At 41.7% G+C, this 22,626-nt stretch overlaps 1 protein-coding gene across 1 annotated transcript in view; it reads right to left on the reverse strand.

The window, feature by feature from the left end:
• Positions 1–22,626, reverse strand: part of SLC1A2 (solute carrier family 1 member 2) — a 99,925-nt gene that overhangs the window by 22,749 nt on the left and 54,550 nt on the right. Inside the window, exons 2-4 of the mRNA XM_044436940.1 lie at positions 9,546–9,685; positions 5,713–5,865; positions 3,810–4,060 (exon numbers count right to left, since the gene is read on the reverse strand). Coding sequence (XP_044292875.1) covers positions 3,810–4,060; positions 5,713–5,865; positions 9,546–9,685 — 544 coding nt within the window. The remainder of the gene's footprint in view (positions 1–3,809; positions 4,061–5,712; positions 5,866–9,545; positions 9,686–22,626) is intronic.

Below are 22,626 nucleotides of genomic sequence, written 5' to 3' on the forward strand. Positions count from 1 at the left end.
ATTTCCACCAAGCATGAGAACATCACACTATATTTCCTTAGTGTTTTGGGTTTTTTTTTAAATTGCACTGGCATTCTGCTTAATTACGGGTGTCCTGTATTGATTCTTTTTGTCTGCTTCTGCATGGAATATTAACCCATCAGAAAGTGCTTAAAAGCCCATATCCACCATATCTCAGGTTTGGCCAGGGATGCTGAGGAATGGACTGGGGGGCAAAAGGACCAAATTGTCCCAGGATCCAGCATGAGATCCAGGGTTTTTAAGGCCATTGGGCAAGATACTCCCAAGCTACCTTCTCACCACCATTATCACTGGTTGTTGCTCTTCTTTCTCATCACTTGTTTACCACTTGTTTGCCTGACAGGCAAACAGCCATGGAGCAAGTCATCCGCAACCTTTCCTGATCTTCCTTCTCTCCACCATTGTTACCTGGCCAGAACAAGGAGCAGGTAAACAATGGTGCAGGCTGCAGTGGTGAAAAAGAGGCTCCTGGGGCACCTCATCAGTGGGCATGTGCCTACCTTTGACATCATCTCTGCCAGGGCCCCACAGACTTGAGGGTCCCCAATATACTGGTTCATATTATATTAATATTAGTACACAAACATGATCCAACTGAATCTTCCTCCTCCCTTTCTGGCCAAATAGAGCTAATTCCAATTGGACCAGATTGTGGGAATGCTGGACACCACTTCTCCCTTGATCTGACTTCAGCTGACAGGACTGATTCAGTTACATCTCCGACCCTCTCTGACCCTGCCCGTTCAATAGTGTTTACCCCAGAACCAAAGGTGGTCTGGTCCTTATTAGCCACTTGGATTATTTTGAAGCTCACTGGCTTTGACATTTCAGCTATATATTCTGACACTGCCTTCTTTTTCCAGTTCAGATCCAGACTGAAGAAGCAGACCCGGTCCCTCTACCTGTCTTGCTTGCAGCAGGTGAGTATACCTTAAATAAACTGAAATCGATAAAGATATGCTTAATCTAGGAGTGCAGAATGGTTCTCCAGTGGGCATGACCGTAGCCACAGATGACTGCCTCACACATATTGCCTTTTTTCATCCTGAGAGAGGCACAATGTCCCACTCACTCTTCCAAGTGCAGCCCAAATCTCCAACTTCACATGGGATAGTGATAGTGTGTGGCGGACAAGCAGACTGTGCTGGCATTATCAGTCCCTGGGTGAAGTGTATTAAGGCAGGAAAATCCCCTTGTAATCAGTAATTCCACTGTGTGACTGTTTTGCTCCAGATTACCTCTCTGCAGTTCTGGATCTGGTTAGGCCCACCTCTACAAGGAAACTGAAACATCTCACTCATAAACTCTGATCATAGCTATCTGCAGTTCAGGAGGGGGAGTCTCTGCCCTCTCTAGATAAGCGGCACTCCTGGATTAAATGCTCAAATGTGGGGGTAAGTTAAACATCAATGGTGAAGAACCTGAAAACGGTGAAATGACTGAAATAAGCTCTTTGCTAGAACATATTCCCATTATAACCACTAGGAGATTATACAAAGGAGTGATAGTGCTAATAGACATTAGCAGCTTGCTTTTCCTGTCCAATTCTATATCCCAGTTTTCCTCCTTCTGCCTGCAAGGGGCTGATTACCACATCCTATGACCTGGAAAGAAAAGACCAATTTCATGTTTAACACACACAGCGTGTTCTGCTTTTCGGAGCATACTGTCTATTCATGTGACTCTTCTGATGTTACTCTGAACAAACAAACCCTTTAATTTTGTAACCAATTTAATTTCATAACTAATTTTGGAGAATTCCAAAAGGAGTGATAATGTTCTCATTTGTAGTTTACTTTCCCATTCAACCTATTATTTATTTATTTATTATACCATCCATCAGCCAGAAGGCTCCCTGGATGGTTCACAACATTAAAATATACAACAAATAAAATAATAAATAACAATGTATAATAATCAATCATGTATAGAATCAAACAAAAATAGTACATCAAACAGAATAACAACAAAAACAACAAAAACTCCATAGCAACTGCAATCAGACCAATCCAGAGGTATAACAAGTGTACCAGATAAAATACAATATAAAAGATAAGAATTTAAAAAATATTCTGACACTCCTTATAAAAGACAATTTACTGCGAGGAAAAGGCAAGTTTAATTTTAACAGAGTTTAACACAGTGTTCTTATTTAGGAAACATGCTGTTTCCGTATGTGATTCTTTTTAATGATATTGTGAACAAACATGCCCTTTTGAAACCAGTTGGATTTTATTGGTTCTAGGCCTGCTTACTTGGAAGTAAGTTCCATGAAATCTGTTAGCCTTACTTCTTGGTAAGCGTGGTTAGGATCAAGTATGAGGGACGTTTATAGCTACAAGGTGAGTGAAGAAAAATACAGCTAGCTTAGTTCTGTGGTGGTTTACAGAATAACTATGTGGTCTTGCCCTCCTTCTACTCCCCACTCATGCGGTACAGCCTGGAGCGATGACCTCAGATAGCATACAGTTTTGAGTGCTTTAAGTAGTGCCATTCTAGAATATTTAAGGTTTGGCAATAGATCTTGTGCAGTTGTTCATTTTGAAAAAGTAGGCCAAGTACAACTGCCAAATAACTTGGCTTCAGGGGGTAGAAACTGCTCGCATGCTTCCCCTGAAGAGGAGAGCAGATAGCATGAACAATATGAAGAAATCCATACATCCTTTGAAAAGTCGCACTAATATATACTCCTGATGAAATAGGCTACAGCCTTCAGTGTTTATCCACTGCCTAAGGACAGAATGGGCAACAGCAGAACACTGTTCTTCCCGCCCCATTTCTCACCCAATGACATGCCTTGGTCCCAGCTAGGTGGATCTGGCCACTCATCTGCTGCCAATTGCTTTGACTAGTTTTGGCACTTCCTTTTAGGCATCCAGTTGATTTGCTCGGTACAGCAGTGAACACCGTTACATTTTCCACATGCCTTTCAAGCACTGTACTGAAGGAAAAATAGAACCTAACATTTTAGGTTTTACAACTATATTGGAACAAAATAATTAGAATGGATCCCAAGCTCTGAATAGCAAGAATAGATGAGAAAAATATATGTTCCTGTGGAATAAAAAATAGTGCACGATCCAGTTAAAGTTAAGCACTCTAAGGTGTAATCCTATGTTTGTGTAGACAGAAAAAGGCCTACAACTGCTAGGATGCCCCAGCCAACATAGAGAAAGATGGGAGTTGTAGGCTTTTTTATTTAAATATGCATAGCTTATGGATAGATTTTCTTTCCTCATGAGCTTCAGTTTTGGTGCCAATATTTGCATGTTCATTGAAGAGAACCATTTGTTTAACAGCTGTGCAAATAATATAAATGCAACTGTGTATTTTGTTTGTATCCTGTACTTTAATCATAACTAATAGAGCTGTACAAAAAGCCCTGAAAGGTTTATTTCAAGGATCTGGGCAAACAAACAAAATTTCAAGGAGACGGGCAAAAGCGCTGAGGAAATGGGATGTTATTTTACCAGTCATGAAGGCAAAGATGACAAGGATATTTGACCAAATGAGAAACCTCACAGAAGCATGGCAGAGCTCCACCAAATCTTTCTTTTGTGAAAAAGTTTGTGCATATCATTTGCACAAGCAGTGGGACAGGCAGTTGGCAGCTCCTTGTACAACTGTGCTTCCACAAATAGAACTTTAGTTGGAGTCTCACCTTCTGCACAGTTCAGAACCTGGTTTTGCTAGCACAATGTCATTTGCACTAGCAAAATTACACAGTTGCATACCATCCAAGGTTTTCATACACAGGTATTAGTGCAAGACAAAGAGCTGTGATTCACCTGCTGAAAGCATGCTTGGACAAGGTTTTCAGGGAACAAGTTTCGGATAAGATCCAAGAAAGCATCAAGACTGGAAACTTCATCATTCTTCTTTCCTTCCCCCAGCTGTTTCTTGAGCTTTGGATTCCCTGGATGAATGGCTAAGACCAGAATAACTCCCAATATTGCAGCAATGATCGTTGTGGACATATAGTAGACCATGGCTCTTGTACCGAGTCGACCACTAGCCTTAGCATCCAAGCCAGACAGACCTGTGTAAAAATTGCACTGAAATTAATACAGATTGGCTTTCTCAGTATAATGACCCTGCAGATTCCTCCAGGAATGGTTATTGTGCTTAATATTTAAAAATACAATTCTCCTTTGTTGCTGCATGTATGGTATTTTAAATATTAATACAGAATTTCTTAGAATTAATTTGATAATGATTTCAATTTCATTTTTTCTGTATATGACCTTGAGTATCCCTTAGAAAATATTATAGGGGGAGGGGAGGGAAAGGGAGGTATTTTAGGGACATACGTGTTCCTGTGTGAGGTCCCCTTAATCTCTCAGACTTTTAATGCCATGTTGAGACATCCTAAGAATTTCTCTATCTATAAAATAGTTCAATTTATATACACTAAATTAAGAGTAATTGTTCTTTCCATGGAGCTAGCACAGTCTTGAGTCAGTTGTCTCACTGCATTAAGTGGGAATTACTCTCAAATAAAATAGTACATAGAATAATAGCATTAACTTTGTAATTCAGACAAACTTTGAATACTGTTTAGTGCAATATTTTTTTCAAATGTTAAAGCATGGTACCAATTTGCAATTTTGCAGTTGATCAGACATATAAGACCATTCAGTAGAAGGGCAGGCAATGCATAACACCATATTGGAGAAACTATGGTGGAAATTAACAAAAGTTGTATGAACTGATGGTCCAGATAACCACTGTCTTTCAAGCCCAATGGGAGAGGAATATGGTTCATGGATGCATGAATATGGTCTGTGGTCATTAGGCATTGACAAGACCAGTTGAGCCCAAACATACCCATGTTCACAAATCAACTGTATTAATTCCAAGCCAGGTGGAGAAAATTGAAGATCTAAGTGGTTCAGCTTATTGGGTTGGATAACAGAGCTTCCCATCACAGAGCTCTTTCATCACAGAGTTCTCCACAAAAGGTTCTGTTGGGCATTCAGCTCAATGCTGAGGAGATGGGGAGACAGCCAACATCATGTGGAGGCAGCTCCAGAAATCAGTGCTCCCACTTGCAAATGTTGCCTCTGACTGAGCTCCCAATCATATTTCATCCTATTTAGCAAGATTCATCAACCTTGGAGGGACCTGATGGAGGACAGTCCGGGGAGGAAGGAATCAGCATCTTTGTGTACTTTTATTTGGATCTAACATATTCATGATCCTACTGCATTCAAATGCAACAAAGAAAAATAGCAATTTTTCAAATTACTAATGAACCTGTGGCTATCTTTATGCTTTCCATAACCTCAGTGGTATGGAGGCAGTTTTATGATATCTGACCTTTGTACCACAAGGGTCATTCACGGTGTAATTCAAGAAGTTATGTATAAATTATTTCCTTGCAAACAAAAAGCCTAGGGGTCTTTGAGAGGCATCTGAAAGACTGATTTCTATTATGCCTAGATTCACTAGAGTTTCAGCTTCATTGACAAAGGGGACCAAAGAAAAAGAGCAATATCTAAAACACTGACTCTTTTTTAAAAAAAAGCTCAGCATATAGAACAGGTGAACAAGCATAATTTCTGCTACATACAATAGAAACAAACAGACCAACCCAAAAACACTCTTGTTAAATCTGAAGAGCTGCCCACATTACTATAGGAGTTAATCTCTCACCAAAGATTAACTTTCTAATTGTTTGACATATCTCACCTGTGATTAAGCTTGAAATAATTAAAGGAAGAATCAACATTTTGAGCATTCGCATCAGGATATCTCCTGGGAAGGCTATCAACATGATGACATCAGGATTAATAGGTGTTGCCATGCGAAGGAGAGCCCCACATAATGCACCCATAATGACACCTGAATAACAACAACAACAGCTAAAATAAGATGAATTGCACAAAAGGAAAGGAATCTGAGTAAGAGAGCCTTCATCATTCATCTATCATTCATCTAGTCATAACCTAAGCCATGACATCAGTCAACACGGACAAATTTATGCGCCATGCCAGGTGTGATGCCAGCTTCTGGTGAGCTTCATGAGCCACCAACTTTGTAGGGCCAAGCTGGGAAACTCCTTAGCCCTGTCAGAAAGCTGGGCAAGAAAGGTTGCATGCTGCTGCAGAGAGCCTTTGGGATGCCTCCATGCAGCAGTGGCAACTTTCCTTGAAAGCATTGCAAAAGGATTTGGTTACACTGATCCAGAAATGCTTTGAGCAACCTCAGGCAGCAGCACTCAGCCATGCACTCACCAACCTTTCCTGTGGAGGAAGGCTAGCATGCATGCACGCACTTTTGGTTGAAAGAAGTCCCCCAGGCAGCACTACCCGAGCAGCCACTCTCCTGTCAATGAGGGAGGCTGATGCTGTGTAGGTTGTATGGCACTGGAAGTATGTGGGCTCCTCCAAACAACATTGTCCATGCCAATTTGCTCCCTCTGCTCTTCCATCACAAAAGACTGGGTACTGGGGGTATTGAGGTGGCCATGTGTCCTACTCTATGTGTGACAGTCCTCCACTTGAAACACTATCAGAGGACAGTCCTCTAATTCAAGATGTCCTCTATTTGAAGAGCTCTTAGGTCCAGGATTAAAATCCCATAAGTAGGGAGAGCAGAGTGTTTGAATTTGCACATCCACCTGGGTAGCGGACATATTGGCAGCCTGGTCAGTCTATGCTGAGATGTATTGTATTGCCACTTAAATAATCTCTAAATGTGTATATATATATATTTGTGTGTGTGCAATATGTTTCTTCTTCAACCATGTGTAATTGGCACTCTAGATGGGTGACAGCTGAGAGGACTGAAGGAAACCAAAAGAAATAGGATGCTGGAGTTGGGGAAGAAGAGGCAGCGGACAGAGGCCATGTGTGGGATGGAAGACCTGCTAAAGAGTAAAGAAAGGCTAGCTAACAGAAAGTAAGGACACTGAACCAAGCTCAGAACTGATTCTGCTGTAAGTATAGCTGCCTTGAGAGCTGCCAGGTGTGGGGAGCTTAGTGTGAATGAAAAAAAGGAAGAAACTCACTTGGTTAAGCACTTTGAGCAATGGCTTTGGGCTTGTGAACCAAACTTGTAAACGAGATCCACCAGTGATTATTTGATAAGTGTACAGCCTTTTTTCCATTTGAAGAAGCATTTCAGAGTCTCTTTTGATGACGTTCTGCTCCCAGTGTGCCCTATTGTTGAGTGTTATAACTTGTTTTATTAAGCATTGGTATTAAGGAATTGCTTGCATTTATTGTTGTATTTTGTAAGCACTTTGCATGTAGAGGATTAAGTTTGAGGTGGAGATGTTAAATCAATAAAATAAGCATTCCTTGCCAAGGAGAGTCAATCGCAGCATGAACAATTGGTTTCTCCGAGCCTAACTATTTAATAAGTAAAATGACTATGATTCAATCTGCCTTGTTTATCTACATAATATCAGCCGTACAGCCAAGACATGTAGAGTATGAAAGAAACAAATTCATATTGTGAAACATGTTTAAGAGGCAGGAGACACACCTTGGAGAGTTAGAACTGGCTCCTGTCAACCATGTGTGCAAATCCGTGTCTGGAGTCAGATGTGGAATGACCCCACACTCACTGGGAGAAAGAAAAGTGAAATGCAGATGTAGGTTGAATCTTTGCCCATGATGACTTTAGATACTGAGCTGGTCCTGTTGCCAGGATATTGGAGACGGAGGTAGCGCCAATAGATTGATAGAGTGAGTGCTGTGTTCATGGAACCGAAAATAATTGCCATAAGGTCCTCCTGGGAAAGCCTCTCAGTCAAGCCAGATTTATCAAACTGATCCAGAAGCCCATGTCAAAATCAATGCACAGTTTCAAAATATTTTGGGACAGGAATATACTGAGATAAGAAAATCCGCATAGCTTCTTTGGCTAAGAGTGCAGCTGCCCATTCACGTTCAAGTGAATAAAGACAGGCTCTGTGAAGGCCATGCATTTGGCTCCTAGGCTCTCAGTACTGTAACATAAAACACACACACACACAAAACCAAGTAAGCCTGGGCAGGAAGCCAGTCAACCACACTCAAATGTCAAATTGCTCCATATTTGGAAACTGCTATCCCCAGAAGGCAACTGAGAAAACTAGATCACTGTATCACTGGCATCGTCCCCCATCCGCTGCGAGGCAGAGAGCTAAAAAGGATCAGTAGCTAGTAAGGAAAGACTATGGCTGTGTGCCTCTTACTCCCTTTTCCCTTTTTTCCTGACAAGAGACTCAGGATTTTATCTTATTTCTTCAGAGCTGGTGAAATGAACTACTTCAAGTTTAGCCAAGAGCTAATGATGAAATATGTGGATACCAAGCAGCATTCATTTGTTATATTTCTTTAATGCCCAAAAACTGCAGTTCTTTGGGCAAGCTGCAATTTAATAAATCACAATATAAAACAACCAAACATTTTAAAGAATTTAAAATCAGTTAAAACCAACTGACAGTCAAGCTACCCAGACCTGATAAAAATAAAACCCTAAAACAACCCATCCGATGCTGTCAAATGTCTGAGCATATAGGAAAGTCCAGACCATGGAATGCAAGTTGAGAGTGATGGGAATAGTAGTTGAACATATCTGGAGGACACCATGTTGGGGAGGTGCCTTTTGACCTGCAGCATCAGGCCGGGTCTCAGGCCCCATAATCCAGCAAGGGCCCCAAATGGCCCCCAGACAGGCAGCAGGCAGCACTGTAGCAGCAAGTGTGTGATTTCCACTGCTCCGATCCTCCAATGGCTGTGCCCCTAAAGGGAGGTGCTGTGGTGACAACCAGTCAAGAGCAGGAGACAGTTTTCTTGCTCCATTCTGGTGCTTTCATTGGCCACATACCTCTAAAGGCAGTGCCTGATCGGTTCAGTGCAGTGCTCATCAAAGTCAGTAATTTCTGTATGGTAACATTTTTTTGTATATTTAGTGTTGCTTGTATTCTATATCGTATTTTATGTGTTGTTGTAAGCAGCCCAGAGATTTTCAGCTATTGTGCTGAAAAATCAATCAATCAAAAATGATATTTTAGAGTAGCATGCACACAGATCTGCAGCACTGGCCAGCTGCTGACTTGGTGCTTTCCTTAGGTAGTGCCACCACATGGCAGGACATGGAGAAGCCGGAGCTGCTGCTGTCACACTGGTTGTGAGAGGCTGGCTGTAGCAATACCTTGCCCAGGGCCCTTGCTCAGTGCTGGGTGCCTCTCCGGACAGGGGAAGGAAAGGGGAATGAAGGCAGAAGGAAGCAGAGGAAGCAATGTGTGACTGTCTCAGATACACACACTTCGCCTCCAGACTATGCTCTGGAGGTTTCCCAGAAGAGGACGAGGAGGATTTCAAGTGAGTAAGATGGATGGTGTTTTGAGAAGCAGTTGCAAGTGTGTTAGGCAGCAAGGAAGAAAAGGCTGAGCCGACTGGGCAGGGAAACGTGATAGAACTGCAAGAGCAAAGATCATTGGCGATCTCAGATGTAGGAGCACATGTACCAGCTGTGATAGGGTCACATCCAAGAACTGAGCCAATAGACCATTTGCCAATTTTACTTACCAAATACAGTAAGTGAGAGAAGCAGATTTTTTCTGAGCGAAAGGCAAATCCGCACAAATAGGTGCTTCGGTCGGGGCTCCACTGGATTGAGGTGGCTTTCGTGCATCCGTACTTCCACCTGTTTTGGCATGTTGTTAGCACTAACAAAAGAAAAGAGAAGAAAGGCAGTGTAAAGGGGGACAGCGTAAGACACACTTGTTTTATCACAAAAACAAGGAAGCAATTGATTTACCATTTACCATTTGATTTACCACAACAGTGAAAAACCAGAGATCTTCATATTACGGACAAAATATGAAATGATGGGCAGGATTCCTTCCTAGAAGGAATGAAAACAGTAATAGTAGCAATAGTAATAAAAATGGTGCATAAAGCAGCTTGGTTCTCTGTTTTATGAGTCCCCTGACAAGACTGAAATTAAAAAAGGCAAAATTTGGTTGATGTAATCATATGTAATCCATATGATTACATCTACCCTAATTGAAATGAGTTGGAAAAAGCGAGGGGGGAATACACAGATCTGATCTGTGTAATTCGGGAAGGAATGCATTAGGGGACATGGACACAGATAAGAAAGAGAAAAAGATAGCCGCTGTCCAGAAAGCCAAAAGGAATCAGAAAATTGCCAAGCTCAATGCATGGCCATGCTTCTCTGCCAGTTTCCCCACTTTCTTAATGGGTTCCATTTAGCCAGTGCTGTGAAGCGGAGCGTTTCCTGCACAACTGATGCGAAGCCAGCCCCATTAGCAGTAACACCTTAACCACTCCCTTGACTCTCTCAGGTATGCAGCTGTTTTTCTTTCCCTTTTAAAATGTGAGTGCCATCTGCCTCATCACAGCTGCTATCTCAAAACATTAACTTCATTAATGAGGCCAAAGTAGGCACTCTAATGAGACTGAAAACTTTTTAATGAGCCTCTTTGAGGTTGCAAGCCCAAACATGCCACTTCACATGACGGTATTAGCATTAGTTTCACGGGTTATTTACAGCTCAGGATTATTGCTGAGCATGCCTCAATTGCATACTTTCATCCTGTAGTTCAGCAGCAGGTCAGCTTTGGGGCCTGCAAACACATCCAGCCTTTGGAAAAACCATCCCAGGCACCACTGCAAATTTCCATGGCAGGAGTGCTATGGCCAGTCACAAGACGCGGAGAGCATTTTCACTACCCACTTTTCTTGCCTCCTCCCTGGATTCTGCTTGTTCTCTTCTCCCCACCCCAGCTGCTTTTTGACAGGGGGCCCTTTCGCCCATCTCTATTCAAGTTAGTGGAATGGTGGTTCCCTTGCCTGCTTCCTTTTCCTGTTTGGTGGTTTTGTTGCTGCTGCTAACGCCTGCCTGCCTGCCTGCCTCAGGTGAAGGAAAAGAGCAGCACTGCTCCCTGGTAGGGCAGACTTAGTCAGCTGCCATGCAAGGGCCCATTCAAGGTCTTTAAGGTAGGTGCATACGAAGAAACCATGTTGGAGCAAACCAAGGGTCCATCTGGTCCAGCATTCTTTTCATGCGGTTGTCTTCTGTGGGAAACCCACCAGCAGGACAGGCGAGCAGCAGCGTCTCCTGGCCAACATCCCCAGCAACTGGTATACATTAGCGTACTGCATCTGATCCAGAGGCAGCAAATCAGGATCAGCAGCCATTGATCTCCTTAATGAATTTGTCCAATCCTCTTTCAGTGCTCTCTGTTGTAAAACAGAGTTCCATAGTTTACTTATGATTTTTTTTGCAGAGGAAGGAGTTGTCTTTGCTAACTATTCTGCTACCACTGCTGAGAGGTGGCTTACTAGACTTTGCCAGTGCACCTGGAGACCAGTGGGATTGGCCAACCATTCTGCTAATGGAACTGCACGAGTGCTTATAAGGTCCTTCCAAAGGCACCATTAACCCCAGAAGGCTGGTTGGTCAGTACATGCGAAAGGGCTTTCCCCTGTTTCTACCAAACTAAGCAATGAGAGTTCTGAAGAACCATCAGTGTGAAGAGCCTTCACACATTTGGCTCTTTGAACGAATGCAAAGATACATCTTTTTGATTTAGCCTTTCAAAATGTGCATTTCACACTTTAATCTTCCCATTTTTATTGTTGCAAGCTTTTGTCATTTTAAACTTTCACACACTGCCTTGGTGGCTTTTAGCAGAAAAGGTGACATATAGAATTTAATGCTAAATAAATGAAGAAGAAAAAAGACCCACAACTGGTGGGGAGTTCCACAGTGGTGTTGCAATACCCAGGACAGAACCACCATGCCAGCGAAGAGCTTCATCGGCACTGAAGAGCTCATGGAGCGTGTTGCCTAGGGCCCCACCAAACCTGGTGCTAGCCCTGAACACAGAACAAGGAATATAGTTTCAGAACCATGCATGGTGCTGGGCTTCTCACCCTAGCAGCTTGTGAGCGAGTGCTATGTGCTATCTATGCCTAAGCATCACCATGATCTGAACAGGAAGAAGCTGTGGAGGCACTTCTGCCTTGAAATGATGGTTGCTTCACACAATGGTTTTCCCTAAATTCCGACAGCAGCAACAGGACTGGCAGACACTCAAGATACTTCATCAGGGAGGGTCCAGCCCCTTTGCTTAAAAAGTTTATCATGATGGAATTAGCAAGTCAAATCACAGTAGAGCCTTAACATTACCCAGATGTAAGCAGTAACAGCTGCTGCTCTCCAATAATGTGCAATGCAAATAGGGAACTTACATTTGAAATATTTTTATCAGCACCATCTGCATGGTGTATGTACTGTTGCATAATTAGCAGACCTCTGCACTGCTTCCCTCCAACATACACACACACACAACTCTTTAAGTAAGAAAGCCTACTTTAAAAAAAAAAAAAAAGCATTTTTCCACTTTGAGAACCTCAATCTCAATGTCCTTGTCTCATTTGAAACTGCATTCCAGCTTCAGCTATTTGATTTCCAATCTCCTATGAAGAATCTTTATTAAGGCTGTGATCTGCAGAGTATCTCAAACAGAAAGACAGTAGCTGTTTTTCTGGGCATTTCAGCTGCAGTGATATGGCCCTAAGGACTAAAAAGACCTTTTCTGAGTGAACACACACAGTAATTTTCAAAAAATAGAATAGGCTAACAGCACTGAAGTGCTCATAATTAAAGACAGACAGCTTCAGCTATTGGGCAATAGAACATAATTAAAATGAAGATTGTTTGGGAAAGTTTCTCAGGGTCACTACATTCCAGAAACCCTTTTAAATGAAAGAATGTTCTTTGTTATGACCCGTTTTCTAGCAAGTCTTATCTCGTGGATGCCAAATGGTGCCAGTGCCCCATGTGACACTCGATCAACGGCTGTCTATTTCCCTGTTCAGGTTTTGCCTGACTGCATGTAGGTTGAAGCAGAGGTGTGCAACTCTTGGATCTTGGAATATTTTGAATTACAACTCCCGCAGCTCCATACCATTGACTATGCTGCCTATGGCTGATAGGAGTTGTAGTCCAAGATATCTTGAGGCCACAAGTTGTCTGCCCATTATTTAAAGTGAGTAGTGGTAACAGACATGTTAGACTGCCAAGGTCTTCAATTCAGGCTTGCTTGAACATGAGTAGAACCCTCTGGGCACCTCGCTAATAATGGTTTTTGATGGTGTTGAGAGTTCCACTTATGTGAAATGCAGAAAAATGTTCCTTACAGGATTAGCCAGCCTTGGTGCATTCTTGGTAGTATCTCGTAATCTTTGTGATTTATGAAGAAGTGACTGCTCAAGGTTCTTCTAGCACATCTGCTTTTCATTACATGAACATTATATAGGTTTCCACTGTTCTTTACATTTTTGTCTGTGTTTCTTATAGATGTTGCCCGGAGATTCTTCATTGCTCACTCAGAACCCCATCCAACTGCTCTCTATTAACTTCACTGAAGCCAATATAATTACTGGCTGATTTGTTTGATCTATTCCTTTCTCAGAAAGTTTCAAAGAAAGTTTCCATATTGCAGATGATATATGTCTGGTGAAGTATGTATAGGTCAAATGAGTGAACTTTATACGGCTGTGCACAAGCACACACACAAACATGGGTATTAGGTAAAACAGAATTTTTATTCTAAGGTAGCATTATTGGCAAAGAGTCTATGGAGAGATAAAAGGCCCTTGAACTACCAGGCTGTTTGAAGACACTGTTAGTGTCTACATCAGTTCCTGGCATTGGCTGGTGCTGTACAAGTGCACTATGCTAAATTGGTGACAAAGAGATAGAAAATAGGTTTTGTATTTATACTAGTCTCTGCCCTAGAATTGCATGTATTGAAGGGTGGCATAAAAATATAAATGAGTTAATAAGGAAACATATGTTGTTGCAGTCAGAATGGTCCACAACTAGCACAACAATGGAGCCGTGCAAAGCACTCTTGGTTGCAGCTACCACATGTTTATTCAGGATCAAACTAAGAGTTTACATTTTAATCTAGAATGGGGCTGCATTGATGGACCACAGCTCGCACCTTATAACAAGTGTTACAGGAGGTAAAGTTACAGATCCCACTTTCAGCTTTAGGGCAACTTATAAATAGAAAAAAAATAATGTAATAATTTATTGCTCTGTTTCATATTCATCAGGGTGCAAGGAGGAAAAACAAAATCCTCCTTTCCTGAATATTTGTGAACCAAGGGAAATCTAGACTGTCACTGCTGTGGCTAAGTGTCGGTTAATTATCAGACCAGGGATTATGCATGCTGGCCCACTTTAAGCCATATGTCTGTTTCAAAGATTTTAAAAAATGCCCAGGCTCACTGAAATAAACAAAACAACAGATGAGAAGCCTTGTTCTGCTTTAAAGGATTTTTCTAAAACCCTCTTTGCCATTACTAAAGCCCTTTATTGAATTGAATCCCTATAATATACATTACTTCTTGTTATGTGTATCAGAGAAACACATTGTTATAGGCTGTGATCCAAATTCAGCTCTTAAGTCACTTACAACACCACTGGTCTCTGGCTGGTGGAATAATATTTTATGGCTGATGTGAATCTGAACATATTTGTGCTGATATAATTTCCAAGCTGGGTTACTCTGAAGCATAATTGTACTGATTCTTGCTGACAGTTTTGAGCATCCGTGCAATCATTTCAAGAATACAACGTTGCATTTTTGCAGTATTTTTGCCATTTCAATGGAAAAAAGACTTCCTGTTCCAGATAAACAAACAGAATGAATTTGAGCAGAACATCAGGCAAAAGGGGGAAGTCTAAACCATGCTGGGACAAGATTCCAAGCTCTGGCTTGCTCATAACAGTGCAATGATTGCCTCCAAGCATTGTCCGTAACAGTTACCATAATATGATACACACGAGCATTCTCAGGATGCATCTTTCTGATACACCATGAGTGTTACATACAATTTTCTTAGCATGCATTATAGAGGTCTTCTGGCCTAGGCTCATTTTTTTTAGAAGTGTGCAGGGCAAAGCCAAAACAAAGGGGAAAGAGAATTGCAGAGGGCCCAGCCTCCACCATATGCCTATTACCATGAAGAAAAAATTAAGGCAAAACTGTAAATGGCACTTGAGGATAATAATGGGATACATTGTTTTGTCTCTGTACATGGTGTACAGCATGCTGGACTGAGGCTCAGGGGATTCAGGTTCTACCTTTTGCTCAGCCATGATACCCACTGTGACTTTGGGCCAGTCACTGACTTTCAGCCTAATCTACTTCACAGGGTTCTTGTGTGGATAAATGCAGAGGAGGAACATGTAAGTCCCTTTGGATTCCTCTCAAGAGGAAAAAATGTGGATTATAAATGTAGCAATGGTAACAACAACAACAACAACACATTAATAATAGTTTGTTCTGTAGTCAAGTAAAGTATGCCAAGCCTAAACATGGAAATGGCAGATTGCAGACTTGGGAAGGGGGAAAACAAGGCAAAGAAAATAACAGAAAGCATAGCCACTTGAGGCACAGAAAAGATCAGGACAGTGAAGAAAGCTGACAGGAAGAAAACTGATGTGTTTGAGAAATGGTGCTGAAAGAGCACTTTGCAAATACCCTGGACTGACAGAAAGACAAACTAGTGGTCCTAAATCAACCCAAGCCAGAGGAAAATTGAGTCTGTCATACTTTGGACACCTCATGAGAAGACAAGATTCACTGGAGAAGGCAATCATGCTAGGGAAAGTCGAAGGCAGAAGAAGAAAGGGAAGACAAAATAAGGGATGACCTGACTCCATAAAGGAAGCCACAGCCTTGAACTTATAACAGCTAACCAGGAATGTAATGGATAGTGCATTTTGGAGAGCTTTCATCCATAGGGACACCATAAAACAAAGATGTCTTGATGGTACATAACAACAACAAAGAGCAAGAGGACTTATGGACCAGTCTATCAGCCTGGCACTGTCTTCTTGTTTCCTCATATGAGGGCTTCTGAACATCTAGAGCAGCCTTCCCCAACCTTGTATCTTCCAGACATATTTAAACTACAATATCCAGAATTCACAGTCAATGGCCCTGCTGGATGGGAATTCTGGGATTTGCAGTCCAAAAGCCTCTGAAGGCCACCAGGTTGGGGAAGGCTGGTCTAGAGCAAAATGAACCGAGGAAGGCTGAGAGGTCTCCAGTGAACCTGTATTAGAGGACTTGTGGAGATGAGGAAATCTCTTTCAGACAGAATTAACCCTGTGTTTGCCCCAGTTCTAGGTTATGATGAATGTGCACTGGCCAAGTGAGCACACAGAAGCTTTTGCCTCAGTGTCTTGGATTCAACCATTTTGCCCAACCTGGGCTTTCAGTGGAGCATTCTAACAATGCAATTCTATACAAATTTAATCTGAAGTAAGTCTCCTTAAATTTAGTGGTGTTTATTCTTTGGTAAGGGTGTATACAGGATGGTAGCCTCCAGCTCAGGGATTGTGTTCTGATCCTGTATCTCCATGTCTCAACACTTCTTTTCTCAACATTTTTTCCTGCCTACATATTTAATTCTCTCCCTGAAAAGAAAGGAAAGGACATTAACATAGTGATTTTTTTTCCATGGTAGCAGCTCTCTTCCAGACTCATTAGGCACAACCTGTTATCTACAAGAAGTAATCTCATTAGGAGCCATTTGGATGAGTGTATGAAAGCACACATGTACACACACACACACACACACAGAGAGAGAGAGAGAGAGAGAGAGAGAAATCGAAGAGGAGGAACTCACTTCATCATTTGAAGATGTGCTACCCTTTTGTGCAATGTTTAAAGGATTATGGAAATCAAGTGTAGCATACTAAGAATATCTTGCGACAAATTATTTTAGGTCCTAAAGCTTTGCATGTGCAGCTTTATCCTTTTTGACAGCTGTTTCTTGGAGCAGTATGTATGATCACAGAATAACCTGATTTGATGAGTGCATGCCATCTGCTAGAACTGCAAGCTCCTCCCTCACAGCCCCCTGGGATAGCCTGAAAATTGACTCAGTCTTTTGTATCCAGTGAGGAGAATTTTTTCTAGCTACTTCCATAGTTTAACAACTTACTTCTTGCTTGCTTATCCTGTCAACCCATAGTGGTAACTAAATGTATTGTGCCGCCTCTCTCTAAGGCTCCTTCGGTGTATACATATTCCCCCCCTCTGTGTTTATCAAAGGCTGGAGGGGTTCAGAGGAGGGCAACAAGGCTGATCCAGGGACTGGAAACAAAGACCTATGTGGAGAGATTGAAAGAATGGAGCAGGGCAGCTTCAAGAAGAGAAGAATTAGACGAGATATGATGGCACTTTTCAAATACTTGAAGGTGTCACAAAGAGGAAGAATGGGATCTCTCCTTGATCATCCCAGAGTGCAGGTCATGGAATAATGGGCTTGAGTTACAGAAAGCCAGATTCTGGTTAGATATCAGGAAAAAAAAATCCTGAATATTGGACCATACAATTAGAAACACAGAAACAGAGCAAGTCAGAAGGGGCCTCCCGGAACATCAAATCAAGACCCATCCACTCGCCAAAAGACTTGTTTCCGGTCTGCTTGTTGATAAGGACTGACATAGCTGTTTGAATTATTGGGCTTTTCTTGGGGACACAGCTGTGGGGACTGTCAGGAGGAGCACCTGCACTTCAAAACTTATCATTACACTACTGAATGCAGAGAGTTGCTTAAGGCAACACCTGGACTTCTCCAGGATTTCCTGAAGCTTGGCTCAGTCCTGTTTCAAGGGTTCTAGTGCAGCTAAGAAGTGATTTATCATCACTGTAGGCTTTCAAGTAAATCTGGTAGAAGGAACTACGGATTGGCAGTGGAGAGCATGCTTTGCATGCAAGAGAACCCATGCTCCATTTCAGATATTTCTAACAGAAAAGGAATAGAAGTAGTTCATTCACAAAAAAATCTCTGTCAAATAATCTTGGGATCTTATTCATTCATTACATCTACAACGTTTTAAAATTATTTTACTGCTTTCAAAAAATCAACTGGTGAACAGTGAAAAGTAAAATGTCAAGATATCAAACATCATACCAGTAACATCAAATTGCACTAATAAGATTATGGCTAGTCTTTTACTCAGGAAATGCTTGCTTAAATAGAAATGTTTTTAGCAGATGTTGCAAACAGAGCAACACTGGCATCTGCTGAACCTCAGTTGTGGGGAATTCCACAGAGAAGAATCCAACACACCAAAAGCTCTACTTTGAAAAGACTCTAAACAGAACTCAGGTTAATACAGAACCATAAGGAGTGCCTCATATGGTGACCTCAGTGACTGGTCAGGCTGATAAAAGAGAAGTTAAACTCTGAAGTGCCCTGGTCCAAAGTTGCTAGGGCTTTTTAGAAAAACCTTAAACCTAGCCTGGTAGCAAAGGGACAGACCCCAGCAGTAGGCAAGCTGCTGTGTTCTGTGCTAGCTCCAGCTTCCAGGCCTATCTTCAGATTATCCACACAAAGAATGCGTTACAATAATCCAGTTTTGATGCTACTGGATGCTACTGCATTGTATGCTACAGCCCCAGTCAGGAAAGGCTGTAGCCAGAGGAGCAGCTGAAGCTGCTAGAAGGCCATCCTAGCAACCGTGACCACTTGGGCCTCCATCAATAGTTAAACTAGGTTAAGTGCCTAGACTCTAATTTTTAGAACACTTTGTCATACATTGCAGCTGCTTTTACATCATAAACTGGCAACTGCATTATCAAGTGAGGAAACACAAATCATTGGGATTGGAATGCAAGCTGGAGCAATGGTTACCAAACAGGCTAGGCTTTAGACTCAACTCAGCAGACAAAGAACCTACTGGGTAAGGCCCTGCAAGCTCACAAACCATGATACCATGTCTTCCCTAAGGAGGCAGTAAGCACAAGTGAAACTCTCATTCCCCCAAAGCTAATGAACCATGTGATCAGGATATCTGACATATGACACACAGCTGGCTGTGGGGTTGGAGAAAACTGGGGATGAACAGCTCAGGCTCATTTCTCCTTCTTTAGGAGCAAACTTTCTCCAACTGGTGCCCCCAGGTCTGTTGAGTGACTCCCATCATTCCTTACTCATGCTGACTAAGGTTTATGGTATATAAGGAGACACTCACTGCCTCTCCCTGATGTGGAAGAGATACTGGGACATCTCACAGTTACTTGGACACACACACTGAATCTGAAATGTCCTATTTGGTGGAGGTGGAGAGGAGGAAGCACAAGAGCAATGCCACCAACGATCAGGGTATAGAGGTGACTGGAAAGGCATAGTGACATTCAGAATGAGAAATCTGCTACAGAATGATTCCCTGAGGAATGGGTAACCTCAGGGACATGAGTTAAATTATTATTATTTGGTTATTTGATTATTGAATTGATTTCTACACCACCCATAGGCAAAGCTGTTTGGGTGGTTTACAACAGGTTTCCTGAGGTCTCAATGCAGCCCTCAATGCAGCCATGGCCCCTTTCCCTGGCCCTACTTCCCTATTATTTGGTTATTTCACAGCTTTGGGCCAGCTTTTTTCTCTAGTCTAAAAGACTGAACTGCCTCTCCCATACCTCAGCGACCAGCAGAGAGAGAGAGCTTCAAGATGCATTATGTCGTTATTCTGACATCACTTCTTTGGCTTCTGCCACCCCCCTCCACCAGAATGCAGCCCAGGATACCTACCCCTGGCCTGTACCCTTTCCTATATTGTAACAACAGTGAAATGGCTGGGGGTACACTTATGGGTCTTGGTGAAGATCAGGAAAGAGCATTCCCAAGACAGTACCTGTCCCCTCTCTGAAGTGGGTGCTGCCAACACTTTCAGAAAATTGTTCCACAGAGAAGCATTCAGGTTCCCGTGACACCATCTCCCATCACTAAAAAGCGTGCTTAACCAGTAAGAAGATATGCGTTTCTATGAAATATAAGGATGTTCTAGCCTGAAGAATACAGATTTTGCCTGGATTTTTAGCTGGTTTATCCTTAGCCATCTCTAAAATGACAAATTACATAATAATATCAACTTCAGAAACATTCTTTGTGGCTTTGCATTTTCCGTCGCAAATTCCAAAGTATCTTATATAAACATAATCTAGGATGAAATAGAGGGCACAAGACAGAACTTGGAGGGTGGCAAGGGCTAAAAGTCAGCACATGGCGGTAAAAATGACTGGATCCATCCATTCCTCTGCACTCAGTGGGTTTTCTTTCCAGTGTTTGCCTTTTGTAGGCAGAGTAGAATATAATATGAATGTTCGAATGGTTGCTCCACTGCTTATAGATGGATCAGTAGCTCCTTCTCTTTGTCAGACTAGCCTTTTGATGTACAGGAAGTGTTTTTGTCAAGCAACCATAAAGGATTTCCCTGGCTGTCCTAGGAGGTCTGAACCATGTGCTTTTTGTCATCATGTAGATCAGTCCTCAGAGTTAATGGAATTTTGTCAAGTGATATGCATAGACTTGGGAAAATGAGAGCATAGACTCCTAGGTGAACACCCCATAAAAATCAAAACGACATTCATCATTAAGAGAAATATCACCTACAAACTTATATGTGGTAATTGAACAGTAAATTTCCTTGGACATAACTGGCCATAATTCTGAGTAAATGACATGCATAAGATTTCACTGTCAGATGGCTAATTGTGTCATTAAGCCCTTTATTGCATGTTGAAAAACATTACATAAAATAGTTCATCAAGAGAGTGATTTTTGCTGCTCGCTTGGATGAAAAAGGGGAGATTCCTCTGAAAGAAATGCCTAAGTCCTCCCTGGTGTACAAAAGGTTCACTTTTAGCAAATTGCAGTTGTACAATAAATAAATAAATATTTTGCTGCCAGCGCTTTAGCAATGCTCTTTTAAAAGAACATAGAACTGTAATAAAAAACCAACTTAATAGTCAGCTGTACCTGATAGTCAAAGATTAACACAGAATCTTGTAATCTTGGTGTGTAATCAACTGATTGTAAATTGTCCTGAGAGCATTTGCCAGTTGGATGTTATACTAATATAATGTATACACAATAAGCAGTTACTACATTCAGTAATGGAGCTGCCATAAAATTTGCGCAACAGCATTTATAAACCTTGTACACATTTCTACCACTCTCTGAGTATAGTGCCTTTTTTCTCACATACTCAGCCTACACTGTGAACACTCTGGGATGAGGTAGTGTTAATTTGGATAGATTTGGTGTTAAGCACTATTTTGCCATAATGGCAAGTATAGGAAGGAAAAGAATTCTGAGTAGGCTGCACTGGTCATCTTAATGGGTGAGGTAATTGGCTTATTCAGGTAACCTCTCTGAGACCACCAGCTCATGGGGAGGGGATTTGGGGAGGGAATTACCTATGGTCCATTGTGGTATCATTACATCCAAGCCTGAGCAGCTTGGATGCATTAGTCAGGTACATCCCCAGCACAACTTTAGGATAACCTGGCAAGGAAAAGTGCAGGTCAGTTTATGGACTAATTTGCCGCTTAGAGTTGCCAGTGTGTCCTCCCAGCTCTCCTCTTAAGAGTTATGGGGGGGGGGCACACTTTTTGATAAGGTGCTGATATGTTACTGCACTGCAGATCCCTTAAAGTTAACAGTAATGTTGTGCCATTTGCTGATCTCATGACCATTTCATATTATCAAATTCCGATGCATGAACAACATACTCTTAAAACATTAAAAAATAAGGAGAGAGAATTGAGAACACATTTAAATTTCCAAGGAAGCACTTAACTTTGTTACTGTGACTCTTAAATTCCAACTGTGAGCTGCCCTGGAACATTTTATGGAAGGGCAGGCTATTCCCTAAATTAAAATAAAATCATCCATTTTTTTAAGATTTCAATCAAAGTCAGCAAGTTTTTTACGTGTAATTATTTCAAGGCAGCAGTTCAAGCAAAATATGCCCTGTCCAAAACCGTAGTGCAAGAATAAGGCAGCGTCAAAACAGAAATGTGATAGAAGTGGCCGGGAAGCACGGACAGGCTACAAACTGAAGGCTATATTGTCCCCATAAAATTCCATGAATGCACCAGTGCAAGTGTTCATTAAGCCTCATCTAAAAGCCTTCTAGATATTAACTTAGCCCACTTCAGGCAACGGTAAAAGTATATTTTGAGAAATGTTATTGGGTACTCTTGCACATCATGCTAAGGCACCCCGTAACTAAGTCACAGTGGGTGCTTTGTTTGTTGAATACTCCACAGTGTGATCAATGGATGATCAGGCTCACTGAAGGCTTTTGTCCTTCTTCTCGTTCTCCTTGCTCCATCACCTGTTCCAGAGTAATTTGTGGCCAGAACCCATCTTGTCTCTCACTCTCCATGCCAGTTGCAAATTTTATTTGCCACTGTGTTTATGTGTGTATATGTGCATACAGAACCTCAGAAAAGCTATTTCTCATTTTGGATTCTGAAAATTGCTCAACTATGTTCATAATTTTTATTATTACTTGTTTTTTCACAAGTGTGCTCATATAACTGCCTGATATATGAAGTCTTGCTGGGTTCATTTCCTTGTCTAGTTTCGTTTTCAAAGGGAGAATAAACTGCATATAGGCTGATATGTGCGCAGTAGCCAAAGTCCAATTACCAAGCTGTTAATAGAAATGCACGAGAAAAAAGCAGCAAAAGAACACGCAACAAAAGTGGGGGTGGAGAGGGGGAGAGAGCAATATCTCCCCCTTAGCAGTGTA

Source organism: Varanus komodoensis, unplaced genomic scaffold (genome assembly GCF_004798865.1).
Source record: "Varanus komodoensis strain SLA01 unplaced genomic scaffold, ASM479886v1 scaffold3, whole genome shotgun sequence".
In the NCBI taxonomy this organism is placed as follows: domain Eukaryota; kingdom Metazoa; phylum Chordata; class Lepidosauria; order Squamata; family Varanidae; genus Varanus; species Varanus komodoensis.